This window comes from Aplysia californica, unplaced genomic scaffold, assembly GCF_000002075.1.
Source record: "Aplysia californica isolate F4 #8 unplaced genomic scaffold, AplCal3.0 scaffold00043, whole genome shotgun sequence".
In the NCBI taxonomy this organism is placed as follows: Eukaryota; Metazoa; Mollusca; class Gastropoda; order Aplysiida; family Aplysiidae; genus Aplysia; species Aplysia californica.
The window spans coordinates 1,809,620-1,836,745 of NW_004797313.1; the positions used below are offsets into that span (position 1 = coordinate 1,809,620).

The 27,126-nt window shown below is 38.4% G+C and overlaps 2 protein-coding genes across 2 annotated transcripts in view; one reads left to right on the forward strand and one right to left on the reverse strand.

The window, feature by feature from the left end:
* The window catches only part of LOC101850398 (tetraspanin-15), a 50,896-nt gene extending 40,161 nt beyond the window's left edge, over positions 1 to 10,735 (forward strand). Inside the window, exons 4-8 of the mRNA XM_005092275.3 lie at positions 424 to 519; positions 1,607 to 1,726; positions 2,758 to 2,808; positions 3,677 to 3,784; positions 5,588 to 10,735. Of these exons, the coding sequence (XP_005092332.1) occupies positions 424 to 519; positions 1,607 to 1,726; positions 2,758 to 2,808; positions 3,677 to 3,784; positions 5,588 to 5,674 (462 nt within the window). The 3' untranslated portion in view covers positions 5,675 to 10,735. The remainder of the gene's footprint in view (positions 1 to 423; positions 520 to 1,606; positions 1,727 to 2,757; positions 2,809 to 3,676; positions 3,785 to 5,587) is intronic.
* Positions 10,736 to 15,756: 5,021 nt separating this feature from the next.
* The window catches only part of LOC101850630 (coiled-coil domain-containing protein 6), a 28,882-nt gene continuing 17,512 nt past the window's right edge, over positions 15,757 to 27,126 (reverse strand). The window contains exon 9 of the mRNA XM_035968173.1: positions 15,757 to 25,314. Coding sequence (XP_035824066.1) covers positions 25,243 to 25,314 — 72 coding nt within the window. The 3' untranslated portion in view covers positions 15,757 to 25,242. The remainder of the gene's footprint in view (positions 25,315 to 27,126) is intronic.

The window sequence follows — 27,126 nt, forward strand, 5'->3', positions numbered from 1 at the left end:
CGTCTGTTGCCTGCCCCCCCCTCCCATCTACAATATAATCTTATGATTTTATAATTTTAAAAACAGATATAATTACATGAATGACAGCCTGTTCCTAAAGCCCCCTGTCCTGGCCGACACAGCATGCATTACTATGTGTGATAAGCAAACTCTCTGCAACTTTCTGTGCAGTTTAGCTGTGGATGGTTGGCAGGTCCTCTTTTGTGGTTTGCTCCTTCTTTCCTGTCAAACATTTATTGATGTTATCACTCTTTTTTTGTGTGTGTTTGTTATTTTCTTGTAACACCTCTTATTTTTGGCACAGTATGACCTTATTATGTTGCAAGTGCCATAAACTGTTACTGAAACCAATAACTCAGAGGAAGCTCCAGACAATATTATATTGAGTCATTAACCCTTCAACCTTGTTTGGTGTGTCCTCAGCTTCCCCATATGGTCAGCAAGGAGTTCATGTTTGCCATCAAGGGTTACTCCAAGGACGGGGAAATCAAGACAGCGCTGGACTGGCTGCAGACAAAGGTGGGGAGATCATTGTCACATGTAATTCCCTCCGCACCCATCCTTTTTTTCCCCATTCTGCTACATTGTGGGTGTGATGTGTATGTGTATGTATTAGAGTCTTCGTGTGGGGAAGGGAGGGGGGGGGAGTAAGATAGTAAGGTAGTGTCTTAATGTTTGATTTTGGGAGTTGAACATATAAGGTTTTTAATTTTATTAATGAAGGGGGGGGGGGGGGTTATGTACAGATCCATTGCACACCATTAAGAGGTAGGCCCTTGTTTTGTTTTGAATGTAGATGCTTTACATCCTCATTGACACGGTTTCAATCAATCGGGAGACCGGCTTGGACCCTGCCTGCCACAAGGCCAGCAGATTTGCGTATGTGTAATCTTGACTTTTATGGCCCCTTTCCTTTTTTGGACTTCTTTTCTCTTCTTTTTGGGCGTGGTGCTCTACATTTGAAATAGCCTATTTTTGCTGGTAGGATTTAAACTCATGCACATTCGAAAATAATGGGGCAACTTACCAGTTTCAAGCTTGGGACAAGTTATCCATTACAAATGGTGGGGGGAGGATTTATGTTTGCTATCATTCGGCATTAGAAAAAAAAACTACTGTTTTAAAAAATATTTTACTGGTTACAAAGAATCTAGAATGGGTTCCTCAATGATTATTTTTATGTGCAGAGAAATGTACTTTTTCTTTTAAACTCACACCTTTTCTTAAAGCAAATAAACAAAACAATGTGTTGTATGGAATTGTCTCATAAAGATAGCATAGGTCGTTTAGGTTTTTTTAAATAAGTAGCTCTCAACGCTCAAGATTACATACAGCATGGTAAATCATACCGCACTTAATCAGACACAGTGCCTGAAAATACTTGTGCACACACACTCACAGCGCAAATCCCCACTCAACAGCAAGCTCTATGCGTACAGTCTGTACTATTTCCCCAGCAGATGTATTAGCATTCTGAAACAATCTCAACTCCCTGGGAAGCATACAGTTCAAGCTGCCAATTATAGGTGCTAAAACATCAACATAATATAAAATACACATCTATAAACATATGTGTATACTCGAAGTTGCCGATTCTCTCCCCCAGTATCGCTGCTGTGGCTTCAGCTCCTATGAGGACTATGAGAATGAGAACCCCGACTACAGCTGCAGCTCTGGTAAACCTGAGGCTTGTGGGGTGCCCAAGTCTTGCTGTGTGCAGAAGGCGGTAAGTGACATAGATGTCATAGTACTTGGTGTTATTGTCTTAACCCTGTCAGTACGTCATGTTTTACTATCGTATCCATACGACGTGGGGAATTCTATGCCACTTCTTCCAAAGAGGAAATTTACTCGTTAATCCGATCTGTACACTTTACATAGCCGTCTGTAAAAAGATTTTTTGAGAAAAAGTGAAAGTTTCAAAGAGGTCTTCGTACTAGAAGTATTCTAAAATGTGAAGAATATAACCCCGGCTGTACAGATGACCCCAGGGCGTACGCATATGGTTCAATGTAGATTTGTTATCCTGTGAACTAATTGTTGCCCCATTATGACAAACAATTCAAAATTATGAAATAAGTCAGGGTATTTCAATCAGGCTGTGGCTTTTCTTTTTTAGCTGGTTTTTTTTGGATCTTGAAAGTAACCTGAAGCAAATTATGCCACAAATTTCTTCAATAGCAACTATGATATCAGGTTTTTTCACCTGCTGGTATGCGTGTGAACCTGTATTTTATTTGGTGCGGTGAAAATTGTATATGCTTTTGGATAAGTTCTTTTTATTCAGTTCAGACAAACTTGCAAGGGTGAAAAGGATTAGTCATGCAGATTTGTTTTGTGTGTGCATATTGATATTTCTGCTGTTGATATTTCTTTATTTATTTAAGGCTTGGTGCTTACAGGAAGGAGGCAAAAATTGGAGGGTTATTTAAAACATTCTTTCTTTCACTTCTTTTTTTCCTCTTTTTTCCCCCCTGATATTTTGTTAAATCTTGCAAGAACACCAATTTCCCCATTACTTTCCATGCTATGAGATGTTAGTGGATATTCTGATATTGTCTGTTTCCCCTACTTCTTTTCTAGTTTTCTTTTTTCCTTAATGTAGACTATAGCACAACAACAGCAACAGCAGTATCTGTCATTAAGAGCCATTTACTTGTACAGAACCTCAGCAACATCATCTTCCCTGCCGTATGACAAACTCTCATGCTCAAGTTGAGGTGACACTTCACAATGTTTTCTCTCTCTTTTTCTCAGGGCATGGCATTACCCGAGTCCTGCGGCTACGGAGTTATTGGGAATGCTACGGTAAGTGCAATTTTATGGAGTGCTTCTACTTGCTTGATAGTTCTCTATATAAACTTATAAAAGTATCTTTGGATGAAAGTTCAAACTGTTCTCTTTGCAATGGTTTTTTTTTTTCACTAACAAGTTTGTTTGTACAATTAAAAGAGCACTTCACGTTTTATATTGTAATTTATGATTTACCTCATGAGTTAAAGGGTAACTATCTAAGGAAGAATATTTGTCCATTTTGCAGATATGACAGTCAACGCGTCTTTGATTTCTTTTAGATTGGTTGTACTATTTTGATCCAACAGCAGTTTGGCCTTTCAACTCGTGTTTTCCCTTGATAAGTTTTGAGCTTATAGCCCACTCTCTTGTCGTCTAATCTCCTGCGTTTTCAAAAGATGAAATGCTCTCACTTTGTACAGCATGCATGTGGCTGGAGTGCAGGAATTACAGGCCCTGGAGCTACTTCTTTTCAGTTCCTCTGCTTTAAAGAAATGATTTTGAGCAGAGGGTGTGGCCCAAAGTGCAGCAGAATAAGAACATCGGCAAGGAAGAAATAGTCACCATTCACATACATACCTGCTTTGTATTCTCTAGAATGAGTTCATTCTGTATTCCCCCTCCCCACCCCACTTCAGAGAACAGATAAAGGGACCACAGTGTTTCCCTGTCAGTCTTGTCTACTCCAAAGTTAATTCTTTCTATACTTGTATCCGTCATCTTCTCTTGTGATTATTTTCATCCCAGTTTTGCTTACATTTGAAAAAGGTGCAGAAGAATAAGTTAATTTTCCTCTCCTTTCTCATACCAGTCTTGCATATTTTTTTAATAGTTTAAGAATATTTTGTTTTGTCTCCCTCCCCCCGCCTCCCTTCCCGGGCAGATGTTTGACCTAATCTATGTGGAGGGCTGTACAGGCGCGCTGCTGCAGTGGCTGATGGAGCACCTGGACCTGGTTGGAGCCATCGCCCTGGGCTTTGCCATCCCACAAGTATGTCTCTACTGATCACTCACTCACCTGCTCTCATGATTTTCTTGTGTCTCTGCTCAAGAAGCATCACATTAATGGAGGTCGCCTTATTTTAAAAATCTGTTTTGCAATAACGCTGATTTTTATTGCAAAAGATGGTTAAACACTGTTGCCTCTCTGAGCTGGCATACGGTAGACATTTCTTACCTCACTGGAGATGTTCTTTTTCCCAGTCAGTGAACATACTGATGACAGTGGTTGAAGCTCACCACTGGTACCGTAGGTCCTACTTCTTTTCTTTCCCTTTGTTGTTTCTGTCTATCTTTCTTTCTTTACCCTTGCACTATCTCTTAACTCAGACTTTGAGAATCTTGGGGTAAAATAACAGTTAAGTGATTTTAACATTTGCTGTTGAAATGACAACTTGCTGATTTTTTTTGGATGCAAAAGTAAAGAGGCTAATCCTTAAATTGTAGTAATAAATGAGTTCATTAGCTCATTTAACAATACATTTTCTGTACCGTACTCTTCCCTAAAAACAAATTCTTTGCTTTTCAACGTTTTCTCGAAGTCGAAACTTTCTCTTGCTTTGTCTTACTGGATTATAGGGCTGGGTCACGAGCGCGAGAACGGAACTGAATCGCCACTATTTCTTGCGGAACGCGATTCACGATTCACTTCAGCGGAACGCGGAACAGTATCGCCAAACGATTCCCGATTTACTTCCATGTCGCTGTCACCACCTTGTGGCTTGTTTAATTAACCTACTGCTGAGTCGAGTCACGAGCGCAAGAACGGAACGGAACACTTAGTATGGCTCCCCTTATTTTACAAAAGATGGTATAGTCCAACCCCCCTATTAAAACGAAATGAACGGGGTCCAACCAATAGACAGAAGGAATTTTATGGAGCCATTGTTTTAGCGAATGGCGGGGTTTTGGGGGGGGGGAGGATTTATGGGGGTCACTAATTGAGGTCAGTTGATAGAGCAGTGCAACAAAGGGTGTGGGGCGGAGAGGATGGTGGAATAACAAGAGTGGGACTCGCGCTCACCAAGAGGCGTTGATATGACACTGTTCCGTTTCAGTCAGTGTTCCGCCACAGCTCCACGAGCGCTCGCGTACTCGCGACTCATTGAAGCCGACTGAATCGCGAATCGCCACTCTCAAATTTGACGAGCAGGATCCAGCCCTACTGGATTAGGGTTTTTCTTGAGTAAAAGGCATTTTTTAAGCCTTGATAAATCCTTGGACGGTGGAGAGCCTAGTTCCTGACAGATCCAGTTGGATAGCAGCAGCCACAGTAGGCAGCAAGTCATATGAGGCTTCATAAATTAGAAATACTGGAACCAAGAGAGAAGCCCTTATTTTCAACTGTCCTTTGGCACTGGAGGCCAGCACTTAACATCAGAACCTCAGTGTTTTCTTGTTGTATCTCTGTTTTTTTAAACATTGAAAATGTGACTTCTTTTTAAGCTCACTCTTTGTTAATAACTGTTTTCACTGTTATTAGAAATTGAAATATGGCAAGAAAGCACTGAGATCGCTATGTCTTACAATTCCCCTCATCATTCAGCAGTAGGTTTCTTGAATTTGAACCTATCAATCATAGGACAATTTTACTTTGTTTCGGCAGTAATGTATGTATTTTGCAAATGGACATATTGTTTTCTTTTATTGTTTTGAATTGTTGGAGGGTGTATCTGGTATATCCTATGTCTTCTTGCGCCCCTTTCTTCAGACAGACCATTCTCCTTTTGGACACGAAGTAATATTTGATGTACGACTCTTTAGATTGAAGAAACACACTTTGTTTTTATTTCAGATCTTCGGAATATTGCTGGCCTACTACTTTTTGAGAAAGGTGAAGGAGTATCGTGTGTGGTACAGAGTGGACAACTTCCGCACCTAGACCGGCCCTTCCTCAATGCTCTCCACCTGCTCATCCGTTCCTGATTGTGTTCCATTTCCCTAACTTCTCCCCTTCCTGTCCCACCACCCTAGCCTCCCATCCTTCTGCCCCTTCCCCTTTCCTCTCCCTGCTCTTCAGTTATCTAACAATCTCCCCGAGCCCTTCTCTTCCTCCGAATTGCCTCTGTCAGACCCACCCCTGACTCTGCAGGGATCACAGCCCGCTCATTTGTTCTTGACCACTTCCATTTTCCCACTCCTTTTCTTCCTCCTATCTCTTTTATCTCTTCTTCCTCCACCTTTCTCCTTCTTCCCCCCGCCTTCATCCTTTCTCCCAGTCAACATAACTACACTGTACATACAACAGTACATCTCACACCTTGAAGTCACGTGATCTGGAACGCAGTAGTGGATCGTCAGTCCATCCATCCATCCATCCATTTTGTCTCAAGTGTTCGTACACAGAGCACATGCTTTATAACAAACCATTTATTTGCTTCAAGAGTTCAGACCTTGAATTGGCACATCCATCCATCCATCAATTTTTGTCTCAAGTGTTCATACAAAAAGCATATGTGAGGCAACATGGTGAAATCAGACGCTCATCAAAATAATGAAAGTAAAGAAACTTACACTTTTCCGCTGGTTTGGCTTGAATTATATTGAAAAACGATTTAAAGGCATAGAAAATGTAAACGGTCAGTTTCCACGGACTCTGAGGCTTTGTAATTAACCAAACTTTGGCGGCCATTTTCTCACTAATTTTACCTCTGAAACCAGCCGATTCGACCTCATTCAATCGCAAATATCTCGATGTGTACTCGAGATAAATGGGTAAATTCTTTCAATGAAAGCAAGGCAAATGAGCAAGCTTTAAGGTCATACCAATAACTCCATATGCCCAAAAATTGACGAGCGCCTGATTCCACCACGTCATGACGAATATGCTTATATAGCCAACCATTTTGTCTTAAGTGTTCATACAAAAAGCATGCTTGCATAGGGAACCTTAGTGTCTCAAGAGTACACACCCTGAACCAATGCTTGCCGAAAGAGATTTCTCCCCGCACTGCTGCTTGTCCCATCCTTCCCTTAAAGATATCTGTGTTGTAGTTTGCTACACATTTTTCATATTTTAAAAACGCTTTTGGCTAGTCATTGTCACCACTGGAAAAAAAAATTTGACATTCCTTCTACATTGAACGGCAGCGCAAGCAATGCTACTCTTGGCTTGCTGGCCTGTTCAGTAGAGCATCTCTTTATTAGCCACTACCCTTTTGTGGTAGTAGATATATGGGCCAATTGTCAACTTTCTGTCAGATGACCACTTTTCATTGACTTTCATTCCATGGTATTCCTTTACAGCCATTTTATTTACATTAGAAGTTCTCGTTGAAATGTTTTTTGATGGATAGATTGCAGGTACTCATCTTTGTGCCGATTATTGTTTTCTTGTTCTGACTGTTTTGCTAAAGTAAGATTGAAAACCGATTAGTCTTGGAGTTGTTAGGCCATTCTGGCTGTTTGTAAAGTTTGGTTCGATCGTAATTCAAAACAAATAGAATTAGTTTTGGTTAGGTCAAGGTCCACTTGTTTCATTAGTTCCAAGTCATCATGCACTGCTGGGTTCTTTTTCTTGAAAATTATTCCAACAACGAGAACGCTTTGATATGATAGGTTGTAGTTCACTCAACTTTTTTCCTTCCAATGTGACAGTTTTTGGAGGTGGGTTGTCATTATGTCCATCCTGTTTGTATAGATGTTTATGTACAATCAAGTTCTCTTTGAGAATTCAATTCTGTGTTTATATCTATATTTACGCATCCTGTCCTGGACCTATTTAAACATTTTCTGAATTTTTTTTCTTTTTTTTTCTGTTTTATCGGTGACATTTCCACCTCAGATATTGACACATTATTGTGTGCCTCAGCTTCTCCTTACATTTCCAGTGCGGAATTTCTGGATTTTTCATTACTGTGCTTTTATTTTGGTCAATAATTTTTTTTGTGTAGCATATAGCTTTTGTCTTTTATCCTGCTTTATTAGAATTTGTTTTTAAAATTCTACTTTCTATTCATCGTTGCACAAACTTACATGCCTCTATTGAGCATCATTTGTACCCCATTTTCTGTCTCCTATAACGAAACTTGTTTGGGTTTTTTTTCATGTTGTATTTAATGATTTTTATTGAATGCTTCAATTTGTTTTAAGTTTGATTGTAATTTGTTTGATATGTTTTTTCCTTTGGGGAAAGGAGTTTAAGTTTTGTCCTTTTTTTATGCATAAGAATGCAAGTATACTTTAACTTTAAACAGAAGCATGGAATGCTCTTAAGTGTAGGGATGTTTCTGATTAGATGTGATACAACCATGTCTATACCTGTTGCAATAAAAGAACACTTTCTTGCAGTTATCCTGTTTGCAATTGCGAATTTTATATTCTGAATACTAGTCGCCATTTTAGTTTTTGTGGAAACTGAAATGTTATTCAATTTACAGCATATATTGTTGATGAAATCAAGAATTATGCATCAATAAACATATGTTGCAATGTCCGGGTATTTTCATGGAATTGCCTTCTCAGGATTCTTCTTTAAGTCACAATTCTTAAAAGATAAAGGAAGGAAAAAGCTTCAATTTTTATCTCTTTTGTCTTAATTTGAAGGGCCAGTGGCACTTTTATACAGTCTTTGTTATATTATATTGTTGAGTTTAATCGTGTAATTCCTATTATGTGAGTTGGGCTACTACACCTTCTTACCCTGGATAATATATTCGAGATTTTGATCATCTGAATAGATAATGCATCGAAATCTTTTTAAGATACATAACTGCAGTAATGTAATTTACTTCTTGTCTAGCTAATCTTGCACTGCAAAGCACAACCGACGAAATGATATTGAAGAGCAATAATTGATACGAAGGAGAGCTATAAAGGCTATTATCTTTGACAGCAAAATTAAAGTCTGGCTTTCATGATGCAAACAAATTAAGAGTTGCAGAAATGCTGTTTTGTGGATGCAGTGTTTCTTTTTTAGAACAAAGTAAAACGTTTTGCTTTGAGAATTTCTCAGTGTAAAAGGTTTGGAGGATTTTGCTCTCTCTCTAAGTTGGTAAATGGTGTAATGATTGCCTGTACCATAATATTATGTTCAGATTTCATTGTCCAGTTCTAAAATTTATACAGATAGGTTTTATTATTTCTTGTATGATCAGCTCTCTCAGGAAAAAGGAAATTCTTATTTACAGTTTGAGAAGAATCTCAAGAAAATGAAAATACTCGCAGTTGTTATTTCCTTTTTAAAAACTATGTGCGTCTGTTGTAAAAGAGCATTGCACTTTATTTTGTATGGTTTGGTTTCGTTATGCCAATATTTTCATAATGACACCCTTACAGTTAATTTGCAAAGTGAATCTCATATGTTAAGTTGGGTGTTTTACCGTATATTCTTTTCTTTTGCACCATAATTGAGATGATATATACCTATATATATGTATACTTGAAACTTATTGAACATCATTATTTTGGTTTTTGCTTCCTATTAAATAAAAAGTTGATGGTTGTGTATATTTTTTACTTCATTGGATGTGACATAGGCTGTCTTAATTGCCAATTCTTCTTTCTTGCCGGATTGAAAAAAGCCCTAACATGTTAGAAATCATGTGTTGAGTTTCTATGGGTCGTTTTCTTTTTCTGTTCATAATGTCATTGAGAAAAGGATGAAAGTCATGGTGCATTCATTTCTATCCCTTCAAAGGGCAAAATATTTTTTTTATGAAATCTCGGTAGAATATTCATGTGCAATACAAACTTTTCTGACAAATTCTAAAATCTCACCAGAAATCTTGCCATGTCAACAACTTTGCACCCCTTCTCTTATTTATCAATTAGGATAGACCACGTTTTTACCTTTTGTGTCACCATTTTAGTCGTATCATCACAGATGATACTATTGGGGTTTTGGCCAGTATGATTTACCTCAACTCTCTAGCGTTTCTCCTCATTTCTAGTATTGAATCTACCCTCATTTTTAGTCTTTTTTGTGGGTCTTGCTCAAGTTATCAGATGAAAATGCACCTGGGAACTCAGATTAAGGAATCAAATGTAGGATATTTAGTGGATTTGCTTGCTGTTTTTTTTAGCATTGCCACTTCTTGAAGCTTTCGTCAGTGTAGATGTGTTATTTATAAGATCACACATTTCCCTAAAATTAAGGCACTTTCCCTGTCAGCCAATGTCAGTTGTTACAGTTTTCAAGTGTCATCAGGCCGGGAACAGTGGTGATTTATTTCGAAAATGTGACCTGTTGATACAGATGTAGACTAAGTGTAACGTGGAATGATTCTATTGATTATTTTGACATCTTGGAGCATCTGTTTGAATATGCCATTGTTGCCAGAAATTCTGTGCTTCAAAGAGCCATTTTCCTTTCAGGTTTCCAAACTTAATGGGAATACCTGTATTCTATGGTGCTATGACATTACAGTACAACACCCAGCAACAAAGTCAGATATTTTTTCTTTAAAGATCATGCTTTAATCATTAGTTATTGGTAGACAAGAGCATTTGTACAAATTGGCATTGAAGAGGTTTTGGATTGTATAGTATGCAGTGGGTTTTCCTGTTATCTTTACTGCTTGTGTCAGGTTTGATTATGTCTCATTTTTTTAGTGCTTTGCTGATATTTATAATGCTTTGTACACATTTTTTTATTTCATAATCTTAATTCAAGCATACTTTCTTTTTTATTATTTTACCAAAAAGAAACTTAAAGCGATTTTGTTGAGTTTTATTTGTACAATTCTGACATATTTTACTGGCGTGTGTATGTGTATTTTACCATCATCTCATTGGCATTTACTTGCTTTTTCCATACTCTCTATTTCTCTCTCCGTCTTGTACATCTCATCTCCTGAAGAAACCACTCATTAAAAATCTTATGTGGCATGGTTTATTGACAGGTTTTTGAGGTTATTAATACTAAGCAATTCAATTTTTGTGTTTTTTTAATAACTATATGTGAAGCATCATGGTGAAATCAGCGCTTGTCATAATAATGAACTGAAAGAATAAGAAAATGACATTATTTTTTGTTGCGTCAATTAGGTCCTTAAATTTTTTTAAAACGTTTCTGTATGGATTTTTCAGAGAAACATTGATCAAGCAAAGGCACAAAAAGGTTGTTTTGAAGGATATTTAAACTTTGTTTGTTTGTTTTAGTAGAGGTTTTACGGCGCTCGCAACTGCATAAGGTCATATGAGTATTATGAGCGCCAATATTTAAACTTTAGAAGTAACCAAAATTTAGGGCTCATTTTCTTGCTAATCTTTCTTATCAGGCAACTCAAACTCCTTCAATCACAAATATTTTTATTCCTATTTGAGATGAGATATATATTCCTTGGAAAGCAAGACAAAATGAACAAGCTTTAACTTTATGCCACCATCACTCCATATGCCCCAAAATTGACGAGTGCCTGATTCCACCATGTCGTGACACACCATATGGATCTTCAACCTCAAATAATACATTTTCTCCACAGGAAACTTCTATCAGTCACAGTGTGTCACTATTCGGTAGCTACGTTTCTAGTAAAATGGCATCAGTCACATAAATGGCTCACTAGTTTATAAAATATAATTATATATTGAATTTCAAGGGAGATGTCTGGTTATGTTTGTTTAGAATTTGTTTATAATCTGTTTAATCAGTCTTGTTTCATAGTGTTATTTCTATTACAATATAAACTTCTCAAACTCTGTTAAACTCACTCAGGCAAAATGTTGTTAAGCCGACTAAAGTTCGAAATATTTGCAATAGAAATAAGGGGATCTTTCTCCCATGTAAATACCGACATAATATTGAGTGTTTTCCTAGTTTTAGGTATTTGTTGTCTTAGCCACTTCATTGTGTAAGTCATCTTCATTGTGTAAGTCATCTTCATTGAAGTTCATGTGTATGTTTTTCTTAATCAACAAAACTTTTACTGGTACAATTGTGCTGTGTACACCGTTAAGACCATTTTTTTAAACAAAAAAACCTTTCCCAAATGTCCATCATTTTTATGCTGACTGGAAATTCACTTTATACTTGGAATTGCTTCATGGACATTTGTTAGTAGTGCAGTCTTGTCTTCAATGACCAGCACCACCGATCTCATCATGGATGTTGTGTCTGCAAGGTTGTTTTATTAATTCATTAGTGCGTTCGAATGTCTACGAACAATAAAGCTTTTATGTCTGTACTCTATGACTTTCTTCATGTTGTTTTTTCCTCTTTAAAGGTCAGTGCAGATAGAGGATACTAAGCTCATTAGAAAGGAGATATAAATGACAAGCTTTGGTATTAATAATTGTACAAGTCCTAAAATGTCATTGACTGATCTGTTTCCCACTTTGAAAGATAGCTTGAGGATAAAGACAAGTCAGAACAAGATAAAAGAGTGTGCATAAAAAAAAGACATGGATGTGTAGATAGTAATGAGGGTCACACATTTCAAATCTGGCGGAAAAGGCAGGGGACGATGGTGATCACCATGAGGACTTAAGATCATGCTTTTTCAAATGCAGAGGAGTCCGCTTTTAAACTGAAAATGGTAAATCCGAAAACAGCAGTAAACGGAAGCAATATAAAATCCGCGGGGATTTTTTCCTTCTGTGTCTTTGCAAGAAAACTACCGAGAAGCCAAAATGCTCCCATTTCTAAGCCAAAAAGAAAATTGTGGGTTATGTTGTCTAAATCTTTATCAACAACCCACAAGTAAGTAACGCAAGATAGTGATAGTGAAACAGAAGAAAGAGACGTGAGAATGCGTGTGTCAATTATTATAGGGCTAAAAAGAGGCATCGCCTGTGTACTGTTTTCCTATATCTAGCCCACACATCAACAAGCCTACAAACTGTGTATAGGCCCCTAGTGAAGCAAGGACAATGAACGTACGTTTGTTGTGTGTCCTTTGGATGGTCATTGCCTATTGTGTCCGTGAAGCTAGTTCACACAGTTCCCACATAATACGAGCACATGACAGGACATGGTGTTTTTCATAACCTCGCTGATATTAGTGATATTGGGTTTTCTTTCTTAATTGTCTATCTCCTCTTTTGTCTGTTCTGTGTGACCGTTTAGTAGATTAAGTGATTAAGTAAGCAACAATGTCAAAGAGAAAGCACAATATAAATAGAGCTGCAGCTCAAATTGCAGTAACTGAAAGAGATAGATCTAGGTGTGAAAAAAAAACTTTCAAAAAGTGAAATTTGATGCGAACATAGCTTTCCAAACTCAACGCTGTCAGCAATCATCACTTTATGAGCAACCCTCTCTAAATCTAAATAAAAAATATGGCTAAACCAAAGAAAACTGCCACTGGCAGTCTGGCAGACTTCTGTTTAAGCAGACTCCACTGTAATTACTCTCAAGGGAAAACTCGTTGAAAGAGAAAGACTTATCAAAGAAATTATTTGCTTAGAAAAAAGGTCCCAGTTGTCGGAAATTTGTTATATTGAAATAAGAGCATATTCTTGAACCAAATTATATTCTGAACATGCTGATTTTTTAAATTGTTCACATATTATCTTGAGTAATTTTAAAGATAGGCCACATTTTGTAACACAAGGTGTAAATACAAACTTTGTTTTTAGTGTGAGCGGAGAAAAACACAATTTCTTGAACATTTTTAACCTTTGGTGAAGTACAGCATTTAAAAAAAAAATAAAAAAAAATATTTAACCTTTATATGTTATAAAATCCTTTCAACATAAGTTATCTACACATACTATATTTGTGAAAGTTCGTCACTTTGGTCGCCTGAAACTTCCGAACCACTTAAATATCGAATTTGACAAAATTATTGCTGGTTCAGAATCATTTAAAGGGTGCACAGTTTTATTGAGGAGTCTGAAGTCACTTTAGTTTGACTTTCAGTTTTTCATTAGTTTCGTTAAGATCTAATCTTGGGAAAGTCCGTCTTCTAAGAAGCCATTGTAAACAAGTGAGGGTTGCGTTTACTAGACTAGACGTGCGCACTGTGATTCCACACCTTTGAAATTCTGGAGTGTACAACCTCAAAAGCGGAATAGAGAATCAATCTATACATCCCAATATCTAGACCTAATTTTTTGCATCTCTCAAGATTTATTGCTCCATTCCAGTAAATCAATAAAGTGTTAATATAGTAGGCCAGACTTTCAGTTGATGTAAGTGCGCCGACCATTCCTTTCATCGAAAGGGGGTCCAGCTAGTTAAGAAATAGTTAAACATGTCTTCTGATGGAACTAAATTTTAGACCAGGAACGTCTTTTTTTTGCCCTTTCAACCCGTTGCTGAATAGCTTTGCCAAAAACCGGGACCTTTCTCCAGGCACACACACAATGTACTTTGAAAGAGACAAAAGAACGACGAAGAAGACAAACCCTGCACATTGACAACTTATGTCAAGAGTCCCGATGGCCACAAAATCATGTTTCTACAGTTAAATGTAAATGCAAAGCATACATATTTTATGGTAACTGTTATTCGTAGTTGGATGCAAACAACTTGCAACTAGACATACCAGCTGTATCAGGTAATGGAATGGTCCTTATTAGTTTTCTTGAGCAATGCCGTCAACAAATACAGACTTCAACATAAGTTAAGGACCACTTGCAAACACTCTGTGGTCCTATTGGGTCGACCTGCACGTGGGGTTCTCGGACTGATCCAGTGGCTTGATGGCGCTGCCTCAAACGGACAATGACAGAGTGTGACATTGCAAGCCTTCTGGCAACTTTTTGGGTTACAATTCCATCCTGCAGCCATGCCATAGCTCTGGCACGATCAAAGTCTTTCAGCTTTCGTCTCGGTTTCATATTGATGCGATACTGGATTTTGCGCAAACAGCGGCTTATATTGCGACCAAAGTGAGCACAGCTCGAGATCGTACGTCCATTTATGACGTGCACCAGAAATTTTAACTGAGGAATGTACGTGGGGTTGCACACAAGTCGATAAAAAACAGCAAATTTGGTTTAAATTCCCCGAGGATTTCCGTGCTGCACGAGGTGGGTTTTTTTTTCCACCTCTTCTCTCACTTGAGAACTCTTTCCTGCTTCAGACAAGGTGCGAACATTCCACGACGCAATCCGGAGAGACTTGTTCGACAGAGAAGGTTTCAGGTCAGAAGAGTCCTTTCGGCTTTGTCCGCTGTCCTTCATTATTCCTGCTGATGCAGAAGCTCCTCCGTCTCCCAAGATGGAAAAATTATAAGGCATGTTTGTTCGTGTTTCCATAACTTTCCTTTTTCACTAGGTCGGGTAGTTGGCCCTCCGCAAACTGTCACTTTTCATGTGGCCAGACCTATGCACCTTTAGTTGCCTCTTACGACACGCAGTATCATGGCAGGTGTATTCTTTACTCCCCCATAGTAAAACTATGAGGCCCCTCACTTGCAGGTGGTTTTGGCTCTATAGGAAGCTTTGCAGTACGCATTGTTAACCCGTCAACACTTTCAGAGCAAAACTTTTTTAAACATTCCTTGCTGTCTTTTCTTTCGGATATTTAAAAAATCTGAGCTTTCTGTCAAGGTAGTCCTTAACTTACGTGGAAGTCTGTAGCTCGTCGGCCACCTGTATACATCATTTTCATTCATCCAGTGCCAGATCTGTGACAGACATCGGCGATCATGGTTCTCCATTCATTCCTTTGCTCGGATGTTCTTTAAAAAAGCTACGTTTCCCTGATCTTTCCCCGTTAGCCATTTGTATACGTTCTCCAAGTAAGTTGCTCTGGGCCTACCCCTGCCTCGTTTGCCTTCAAAGTTGCTAGTGACTGCTAGATGTTCAAGACCTTTGTCTGTTCAGGTGTCCCAAAACTGCATTTGCCGTTTCCTGATTGTTTTTAACAGTGAGCGTCCCACGTGGGCTTCATCAAGCACTACCTCATTTGATTTCTTTTACTTCCACGATATTCTCAGCAGTCTCCTTCGAAACCACATTTCTGTAGCTTCTATTTTGTTCTAAGTCATTTACACTACTCAAAATTAAAAATAGCTAACCAGTAATATTGCACTGCTAGTAAAATACACATACAAAGACAAGGAACAAATGTACTTCTTGAACAGAAAGCAACAGATTTTATTCACCATGGATGGACAGACAAAGAGTCTTGTATGCCTCCGACAAAAGCAGCACAAAATTAAGTATCCTAAACAGTACAACCATGACAGATTATCAAAAATATATATATAATATGACATCTATATTATATATATGAAAATGGCGACTGATACTAGACTGACCTTCTTCTCTCGCAGGCTGTCATCAACCAAAACCAATTCACACACCAACAATAACATTACCAGCGGGTCAGAAAAGATAACACTACTCATCCCAGGAGCATTTATTGTCATAAACGTGCGGCCTAAGCAGAAGACAAACAAGGATGTATCCATGGCTGTCCACCTTTAAAAAATTTCAGACACCATAAACAAATCATTAGGGCTTGACTTTCAACCATACATATCTCTATCTTTAGACCCTACTGTAACCAACAGTTTACACTGAGCAGATCTTTCCAAAATTACACACTAGTAACTTAAAACCAAAACACGTTGACTACTAGCAATACCCCTCATCATCTGCTTTCTGTCCTCTTCATGCACATTTTATTTTTTTTTGGACTCCATGAACCAGACACATTTCATATCTCAAAACACTTTTCTTGAACTGTCCAATTAGGTGAACAAATTATTCATGATGATATGGATAAAAAACAATGTTTTCTCATTACACAATGAACATGAGACTAACAGCTACATTGTGGTTTAATGTGAAACCTCACTATTCTACAAACTAGGTCTGAAGCTACTTATTCTTCACATTCAGGAAAACGAAAGTCAGTCAATCAATATATCAATAGATTTTAGTCAAGTAACAGATTCTCCTTCTCATGAATACGTTTTTGAGCAACAGACAAAAATTTAATAACACTTCAAAGTCAAAGTGAGACTGATGTTCGTCTTATTACTGAGATTATACTGCTGCTGCGTGAAAACTATTTTCATAAGCTAAAATATGGGGAAAACTATATTCATTTAGCTCAACTGATTGAGGCAATCCATTATTAACAGAGCAGAAGTAAATCAGTGAATAAAATAATTTCTAAGAAAACGACGTCAGCCTTCTTCTACATAGAGAGGTTAACAGAGAAGCATCAAAAACGACTTGTTACATTAAAATAAAAACATTTTGTGGCAAAGCTTTCAGATTGTGCATATAATTTTTTTAATACAGTAATGGTGACTAAAAATAGAGTTCAGGGCTATTTTTACCCCTGATTATTTTTCTGAGCCCCTTTTTCAGATTATAGCTCAGCAACACAGTCTCTTTTGAGCTGACATCTACCAGTGATCGTTCCTAGATGTAGTATGCCTTTATGCTCAGTCTTGTCAAACAATTGCCCAAGTCAAACAATGAACATACACTCATGTTTGGAATTAATCCACTTGCATCCAACAAAACAAAATCTAAACCAATGTTTCTGATATGTAGAATCCAGCTCAGTGTTTTCATTAATGAAATTCATTTCAAAACAGAAAAATAGCAGCAGTAGGAAACACAAGAGACTTTTAAAAATAACAAAATTAAAAAATAGACACAGTAATGAAGAAATTGGAGAGGCAGCGACAAAACTAACATTTTAGATTTTAACTAAAGATCAGCACCTTGACATAATGAAGTGCATGGCATTGAACAATGAGGACAAAGAGATAAACAATTTATAAGACAATTCAAGGAAGGACTGCTTCAATTCCTGCTCAACAAGCCAAAACAAGGTCACATAGTGCACATCCAAGCAGGAATGCAGAGACGGTCAATGAAATGTCTTCCTTTAAAGCGGGCAGATCTCAAAGTCAAAGAGTGCGATGTGAAGAGCCAAACCCTCCAACCACAGACTCTGGTAAGAGTATCTGATGAATGGGCAAAACATTGGATGGCCTGAAAGACAAACTGTGTCAAAGCTCCAGCCATCAAGCCTCTCCCTCTCCCCTGAGACATGTTCACCTCTGCCCAGTGAGTCCCATGAACTCTCCATGAACTTTTCCAATTCAAATCAGCCATGCCCAAGAGATGATGACAATGGTTTGAGAGGAAAAGAAGTTAGCTGACACAGTGGTGAAGGTATCATACTTCAGCAGTAGGAAATATATGTTCTACACCCCTACAGGGATTGTTCTACACCCCTACAGAGATAAGCCAGATAAACCATAATTAGGAGCCATGCTGCTTCAAACCTGCCATCCAGGTCCAATCCAGGCTACCTGGGATACATCTCAGTCAAGGAGACACTCAAATACTATTACTATTATTAGATGAATCTACGTCCTCTGCATGCTAGGCAAAGTACCTTACCACGGATAATAAGATTGCATTCTTTTATAGCAAATATCCCTGTTCGAAAGTAGGATCTCCGTGATATACATTTTATTTTTACCCTGACAGACCCTAAAGCATTCCAAAACCTTTCCAGTCAGCTTCCTGAGAAGCAATCAATGCAAGCTGCCGCTCACATTGTTTTGGGGTGGATGGTAGAAGGAATATTGACAGGTAGAAACAACAGAGGGGATAGAACAGAGCCAGTGAGCCCTTCAGCTGCCTGGACAGAGATGAAACAATGCTCAGTATGTTCACTCTTATTAATGAAATAAATTGTTGCATCTGAAACCAAGAACAGCATTCTTAAACCCCAACCCTTCATAACTGCAAGGCAAGTCTGCCTCACACTACCCTGGGTGCATATAAGACCAATACATAACAATAAAAGACAAAAGAAAAACATAAGAAGACAACAAAGAGAGACAGAAAAGAAATATCCGAAGTTGCTAGTACTTCCCACCCAAAAGTACGAAAAATCAGAAAACAAAATCCCGATTAACGACAACAAAAACATAATTGCTGAACAAAAACAAAACTGGGTAGAGTAGACATGGTGATTGTCTTCAAATTCTATTTTAAACTCATCTACACACAACTTTAAATGATTATGCATCATTCTGTTTAGTTAGATTAGATCTATACATATTCAACATTATACCTCTTTCTTAACTACTTGGGATTCCTTGAGGACTCACTCATGACTCATAGTCACTGAATAAGTCATACATTTCTGAGCATTCCTACAGCTTATACATGAAATGAAACACATAACAGGTTCAGCTTACTTAATTCTATCCCCTCACAGAACAACAAGCACCACACACAGAACACACTTTAAAGGTTCTCAGAAAAAAACCCAACTTTTTGAAAGCAGAGACAGCAGAAAGTATAACGTCGGTAGTATCCTCCGGTGGGTTGGTTCGTAAATATAAAACTTTCCTTCCTCCTATTTCATCTTTAGATGAAATACGGATTCATCACACCTTACGAGAAACCTTTTTACATGTTAAAGAGCTTGATTCAACAATTTCTATAACGTAAAACACAAGCACACAGTAATCCATATTCAATGTGCTCAAGATTTTAATACTTCCAACTGACATCCACATAAAAAATACCTGCCCATACCATCACCAACGGGACGCTGTTTGGGGGAGAAACTTGCAGCTCATCTAGGAAGCCAACACTGCCACGTAAAGCGTGATTACTAAAAAGGCTATATCTAAACTTAGGCAAGGCATTTCCATAAATTTTTCCCAGTTCATTTGATCTTAATTTTCTCAGTCTCAAAACATTGCTGAGCACGCTTGTGTGATTTCATTAATCCTTCTATACAAACAGCACCTTTTAGTTCTGCAGTGCCTGGTATCCATCCCAAACTGTAAGCAGTGATGCCACGGCTCTGATGACAATAGATAAGACATTTTATTTAATTAAATCCAAGAGATAAGCCCATGTCAAAGTGTACACATCACAGTAACTAGATATCAACATTTACAAATGACAATGTACCTGCAACATCTTGGGAATATGCCAATCGATAAAGATTTATTTCACCTTATATCATGAAAGGACAATCAAGTCTGGCATGTTCACTATGTGGATGGAAATGACTTGTTCAGCATTTTCAGTTTGTCTTCAAAAAAAAAAAGTGCTCACTGTGAAAATCTGGACACATGCTCTTTCCGTCCTCAAAAACGAGCACAAAAATGAGGATTCGTAAAAATAACCAACCAAGCAAACTGTTGTCCAAGCAACTGTCATAAAGCATAACAGCATGGCAATAAAAACCAGTAAGGCGTACAAGAAGTACAAAAAAAGTGTCCTCGCTGCTTTCTTAATGTTCCATTTCTTTACAAGAAAGAACTTTTACACAGAAATATACCTTAGATTCTGTAATTGTTCATCTGTAGCACCAGAAAGCTTTTACTTTATAAATCTACAAACTTCTCGTCAATTACACACAGTTCCCTTTGACGGGACTAGATAAACTAACGAGAACACCTTACTTTTGATACGGTACATGTGTGGCAGCCAGACACATTTTTATTATCTGACAGTTTTTCAAGGGAATAAATTGTCAGTCATGTAACTGGAGATCCTGATCAGGCCAATTTAGGACGATTCTTGTTCATGACTTCAGTGGGGATAACTCAAACGCCTTTTGTGTACACTCGTATAAATATATATATATGGATATTTGGGGATCTATTAACCCACAATCTCTTTTGGGGTGCCCAAAACCCCAAATTTTAGAGGTCATGTCCTATTTGAAATACGTTTGCGGAGGGAGTCTGTGGCAATACTTGCAGAACATAGAGGGTCTTTGCTAATTAGCAATCAACAGTTACAATGCTATGGGCCATGTTCAAACAGGAATCTTATAATAAAAATATTAATTATGTGCAATTTAAATTAGGACACCCAATCAAATGAGTATCTTTAAACTATGCTCTTATAGAATTAATTGCAAGTTCACAAAGACAAAAATGTTAAAGCCAAATAAAATGAAAATGTTCTAAGGGAAATACAGAAATGAAAATTGAGGCTTTCACTTTCACCAACATAATTTCCATTTTCACAAATCCTTGGAGTTAATGCTGTTTGCAAAAGTTTACAGTACATGTCTAAAATCTGAATCATAATCAAACCTTTTAAGTTCAAAGAGATGCACATCAACACAATGATGGCTACACGGAGCTGTGAGACACAAGATGACATTAGACATGAAAAAATAGAAAAACAGCAGGATCTTCAGATGGTGCCCTCCATCCACACTAAAAGAGGGTGCGAAAGGGAGGGCTGGAGGGAAAAGAGAGTACCGTAAGTCAGACTTTACAAGATCATTGTAAACAAAGACCAAAAAACCCCAAAAAATATAAACAGACGAACCAGTGACACAGAGAAACTAGCCAAAACATACCTCTCTACCCCAATCCCCATTATGTAGATCGTGTAGGAACAATAATAGAATGAAAAAATGTACAGAACTCAGCTCTACAACAGTGACATAGCAGGAGGAAATTGATCACACAATACCGTACAGCTGTGGAAACCAGCTGAAATAGACAAACGTCCAATTTTCTACAATTGACAACTAGCATGATCACTTGTCAAAAAAAAAAACAATCTCAATGATTGCTCACAACTTAAAGCAAGAAGACACATTATCCGCAGTGTGCTAAACACAGGACAACAACAAAATATCTCACAAAAATAGAGAAAGCCATCAAACTCATATCAAGGAAATCGAAGACCTCACAGCTACAACTTTGACATTGAATATTCTCTACAGGCTGGAAAAGATGATATGGCAGTTAGGGATGGTGTAACTTGAAAAGCTACCTACAAAAGCTGTGCAAATAATGCATGAAACAAGGCACTAATCAATCCACACATCCTGAACAGCCCTCACTTCCAGCTCCCACAGAAGCCTGGCACAGAGAAAATCTGTTATGACCTCTGCCGAGGGTTATGCTACCCATCAATCAATGCAGGCGACATAATTTATGTTTCACATCCAACAGAAAAAATTTCAAAGACTCAATACGTAGACAAGAAAAACTGCCAATGCGCAATGATTGCAGAGCTCAGAATGACTGGTGCCCCTCTTTGATAACTCATTGGGTGAAGACCTACATGACTGACAAGAAAGAAGAAGCATTATGCAGGGCTGCCAGCGACACCAAACTCATGCTGAAAGAAAACCTGGAATCCAAAAACCAGGAAAACACACTCTTGACCTGTAAACATCTCAAACTCATACAACACTATGTGGCTACCGTAACATACCTCACACACAAAACAAAATATTTTAAAATGTAATATATAGGGAAAAGTAATTGTTAGAGGGGCCAGGCATAAAAAAAAAGGAAACAGCAAAGAACCCCTAAACTCTCTACAAAACAACCTGGCTTACCAAATGCCCTTGAATATACTTGAAACTCTTTTGTCTCCATTGCAATATCGCATTTTCCATACCATTATCCACTGAGGAAAAGCTCCCCAGTTGAAAACCCAAAAAAAAATAATAATTTAAAGGCATTAACTTCACAGCAATTCGTTCAGTCATACATGAAGAAACAGGGAAAAAGAGTCAAGCAATGACTGACATGAGTAACATACTCTCCCCCATTCATATCTTCTATGTCATGATATAAATGCACCGTACATAAGCACACTCACACACCAAGCAACTTAAGACACACATCACCACAGAAATACTCCATCAGACTATCCTGACATATAAACATAAGCATGCAATATTGTAAGGTAATATCAAACATTTTTTCACATTGCATCATCCTTCCACTCACTTCCTTTCAACCTTCCACCTCACGCGACTGTCTACACATCAGTTTTAGTTGTACAAATTTAACCTTATAAACACAACTTAGATTGATTGGGAGACCGGTTGCTTTAACCGTGCCTATCAGAGCCAACATATGCCATTTGGGGCACAACATCTCAGATAGGAGACTCTCAATAAAACTTCTCTCCCTACTCAGCAAATCAAACACATGTCTGCATGCACTGCGAACAGCCTAACCCTTACACCACAAATGCCAGCACACATGAATTCATACTTCGCAATAGAAATATAAAGTTGAAAAACAAATGGTTTTGAGAAGAAGCAAACAAAGAATATAATTTACAAAGTAACAAACAACACGTGAAAGCACAACAAAAAAGTTATTTTTGGGCCTTGCCAAACAACAATCCCCCACACCTTATGGGAGAGCTGAAGGCTGGAGTGCAGATTCGCATCAACTATCAAGACAGCGCATCTAGCAGAAAAACCAGTGGAATCAAATAATACTGACGGATGTGAAATGTCCGTAACCAAACAACGAACAATAACATTCACAGCTAAACTATGAGCTAAGCATTTGATACAAGAATGACATGGAAATGCCATCTGAAGATAGAAAGAAATGCACATAATGTCTGACGGCACAAAAAAAGACACACCAACATCACATCCACACAGAGAAATTAATCAAGTAGACCAAAAAGATGAAACAAACAAAAACAAACGAAAAAATCTAGAACATTCAGATTTCTGGAAACTTCTAAAAAAAAACAAGGCAGCTCAGTAACATTAGCATTAGCACAATGCCAGGAACATAAAGGTCTTAAATGTGAGATAATTAGAAGCAAAAGTGCACCCGTAAAAAAGTTATCTCTCTGGGACAGGGCAGTGTTAGACCACAGATCCTGAATACTGCTATAGCCGCTATCGTCACATGCTTGAACACTCAAAGAGTTTGCCAAAGAGAAAGACAACGAGGACCAGAAAAGCCATGTTCTGCACACCTTCCAAAAAAGGGTTTGCTCCCCAACGCTCATAAATGTACTTTTTTACACCCATGCCCATGGAATGAATCCAAGCACAGAACAAGTCTGTCAAACGCGAAACAAAATTACAGGAAGGAAGCAATCAAATATATACAAATCTGCAGCTGCTAAGCAACACTTTTGATGAGGTGAGGAATCGAAACCAGAGACAGCCCTTTCTCATACCAAATTCAAATGGACTCTAAAACGACTAGTCAACACAATTCTAACATTATGTACATTTTTGTGATGCATCTCCTGCTGTCCAGAGAATACACACTTCAAAATTCTTTTCGAGCAAGGGAGCTTTGGAAATAAGAGTCAACCAAACAACAATGAATGGAAAAAACATGGACGATCAAATTAAATAGATACAGTACAGTCATTTACTTCAAAGAACATTTACACCCTTTATGAAATAATGTACAACACCTCTATTCAAGAAAATGAATATTTGCACAGAAATAAAAAATACAAACAAACAACATGGAAATAAAAAAGACAACCTCAAAAAAAAACCCCCAAAAAACCAACATTAGGAGAACAACAGGTTACAGCACTGGTTTGACATTTTTGTACTGTTATCACTGAGATGTTGTTCGATATTATGACTGAACACTATACCAATTTGTAATATCAAAGATATGTCACCCTCAGTTATAAAAAAAAAAAGAAAAGAAAAAGATCTGCGACTACCCTCCAATACTGTCGTCTGTTGCTAAAACAGTAATTGCTACAAGTAATGTAAAGAGTTCAAGTAATTCCATGGCATGGCATGACAGTGAATATTTTCAGAACTCAGTCTCTCCCTACAACCGTTTGGGGCCAGAAAATTGAGAAAGTGCCTTTCCTGTACACAACTTTACGAGCACATACTTTTTTTCCCTCGAAAATTTCAGGGAGAGACTTAATTCAAGTACAATATACAAAACATGTTTAAAAACAAGAAATGTCTGTCAGTAGTCAAAGTTTGTGGACTCGAGAGCACAGCTAGGTTATGGTGTGGTGCTGAAAGAGTTAGGCACAGCAAAGGAAGAAGTCACCTCTTCTTAAATGGCAAATTCAGGCCTGCCAACTGTTTGAAAAGTAGGTCAGGGACAACACAATTCTGAGTTAATTGTTAGTGCAGGTCTGTATACCTACGTAACTTAGTCAAAAGAAAGAAGTGGATACATAGAAAGAAGCTGGAGCCAAAGAAATAAATTGTAAGGAAAAACATTAACCAAAGGTGCAATATTATAAATTTTGATTTGATTAGGCAGAATTTTAAAGTTTTTAACACCTCCATTGCTTGGCCTTTTCTTTAGATAGGTAGATTGTGAGTGGTACCTAACAGAATGATGTTTCAGTAGGAATAATGTAATTGTCCAGGCTATATGTAGAACTTAGGTCTCCTAAACATAGCCCACAAACCTGTAGATACAAATCCCCAAGATCAATTTTTGTGGATGTAAATAGCACGTCCACTGAAGATCGAAGATGTACAGTGGACATTTAAAAAAAATTAAAGCTAATAACACCAGGAAATTTATATTTTCATTTTTCAAATCAGGGACACTCCTGGAAAAATCTGGACAGTTGGCAAGCCTGAAGTTCCAAGCACAAGACCACAGGGCAATATCATTGACAACGCCATGGGCCTTGGTTTCAAGTGACATTTCTCCTCCCCTCAAGGGCATCCTCCACACAGGGTACGGAGAGGACAAAGTGTAGGGAAGGGGGAAAGGGAAAATGTGGTGTGGGTTAAACGGCCCTTTCCACACAGGAGAGGAAGGACATTGTGTAAATCACAGAGACTTTGAAGAAGAGTGAAGAGAACACGACTTATGTCTTCTCAGACTTCTCCACAGGGAATCCACTGGGTTTAGCAAACTTCTCAGAATGAACTTTTGGTTTCTGTGGATATAACAAAAGACAGGTCATCAATTCGAGCTGCAGTACTTAATTATATATTCATCTAGTTGCACTACAGCTTTCGTAACTCTGAGTGAGTAAGTATGTGTTATCATCAGCTGTTGGTCTGAGTCAAACAAAAAAGTAGAATATCAATATAACGCATGCAGGAAAAGTGATAACTCAAAGGAAAGAGCTTTCCTGGCCAGCAGTGTGCTTCAGAAAATGGCAGAGATCCTCTGTTCACTCCACATTCTATATGTTCTCTACACATTCAAAACAAAGTTTATGAAAGAAAAAATCTACCTCAGCGTAGCTCAAGGATGGACTTTTATCTGCACAGTTTTAAAAAAAGCACATACACACAATGATGTTCATGAGAAGGAAAGAAGACATACAGACTGACAACATGAGAGGTAGCGTATAACCGCTAGAGTGCGACCGTCGTGTTATCGCGCCCTTGTCTGCATCAGGCACTAGAAACACGACATGGGGACATAGCTACTCTCACACAGTTGAAAGATCATTTAAAGAGGTGTCCAGTAATATACAGCTCCCATTTCCTTGTTAGGATTGCACGGCGTGGCGCCAAAGTTGACATCCACTCGAAGTTGTTGTTCGATAAGAAACAGGTGGTATGCGTTACAATCCTTCCATATTTTTTCTGCAAGCCTAAAATAAACCTTAACATGACCATTTGGTAGAAAACTGGTTGGAGATTGTTATAATATATAAAACAAAAACCAGTTTGTTTTCACACCACAAGGCTAAATTGGGGTGGCCGTGCTTACAAGATCACAAAATGGAGAATGAACCAAGCATGGCCCTCTAGGGGCCATGTTAACACAGTAAATGCTAGCAGAGGGGTATATGTCTGGTGAGTGACGCCTTCGTATAATTGTTTCCCTCTACATAGACTGATTTCCTCTTCCATACTCTCTCCAATCCACCATCTTCCCTTCAACATCTTTTAAAATTTGAAGCCTAACCACCACCACCAAACTTGACTTCACAGCCAGGGTGTATCAGTTGCAACTAACCGGCCTCCGTGGCCGTGGTTTAAGCGTTCACCTGAGGACTGGGAGGTCAGTGGTTCGAAACCCAGCCAGGTCATGTCTAAGACTTTAAAATAGACACTCAGGTAGCTGCCTCATCTAACGTCGACGAGTTAGTACCAGAACTGGTCGGCCCTATGTCAGTATACTTTGACTGGGTGGGTTGTCCAAGCTGGCTACATTTGATGCCCCTGTGTGGCAGCACGTTTAGGTCTTTGTAGCACTATCCCAAAATGACCTAGTTCTAGATTATCTACTAGTGTTTACGGGATGCTAAACCTTGATCTAGGGCCTTGGGAGACATATCTTATCACCATGCCCGTGTGATCAGACCAATGCCGCGGTTACAAGGGACTTGGCGGCTGCGGGTAGAAGGACTTGCCACGCCTATCAGGATGTTGGGGCCGCGGTAAAAAGGCATGGCCGCGGTCCCATGGATTTCAGTCATTGATTGCTTTGCATCATTGTGATTCGACAAAAGCAAAGAGGGGGACTGTGGTTTAGGAATCGGACCAATCAGATCGTTTCTAAACCGTTTGTGGAGGGAGTAAGGATGAAAATTGAGTTACATGTGCATGGTAGGCGGTTGTACTCCAGTGAAAGAACCTACCAAACTCATTGTCTGAGCACCACGTGTGCATGCGTGTGTGTGTGTGTGCATGTGCTTGGTGTGCGTTTGTGTGTGTGTGTGGGTGTGTGTGTGTGAGTGTGTGAGTGTGTGCCAGCGCGTGCATCTGTGCATATGTGTGTGATGGCAGAC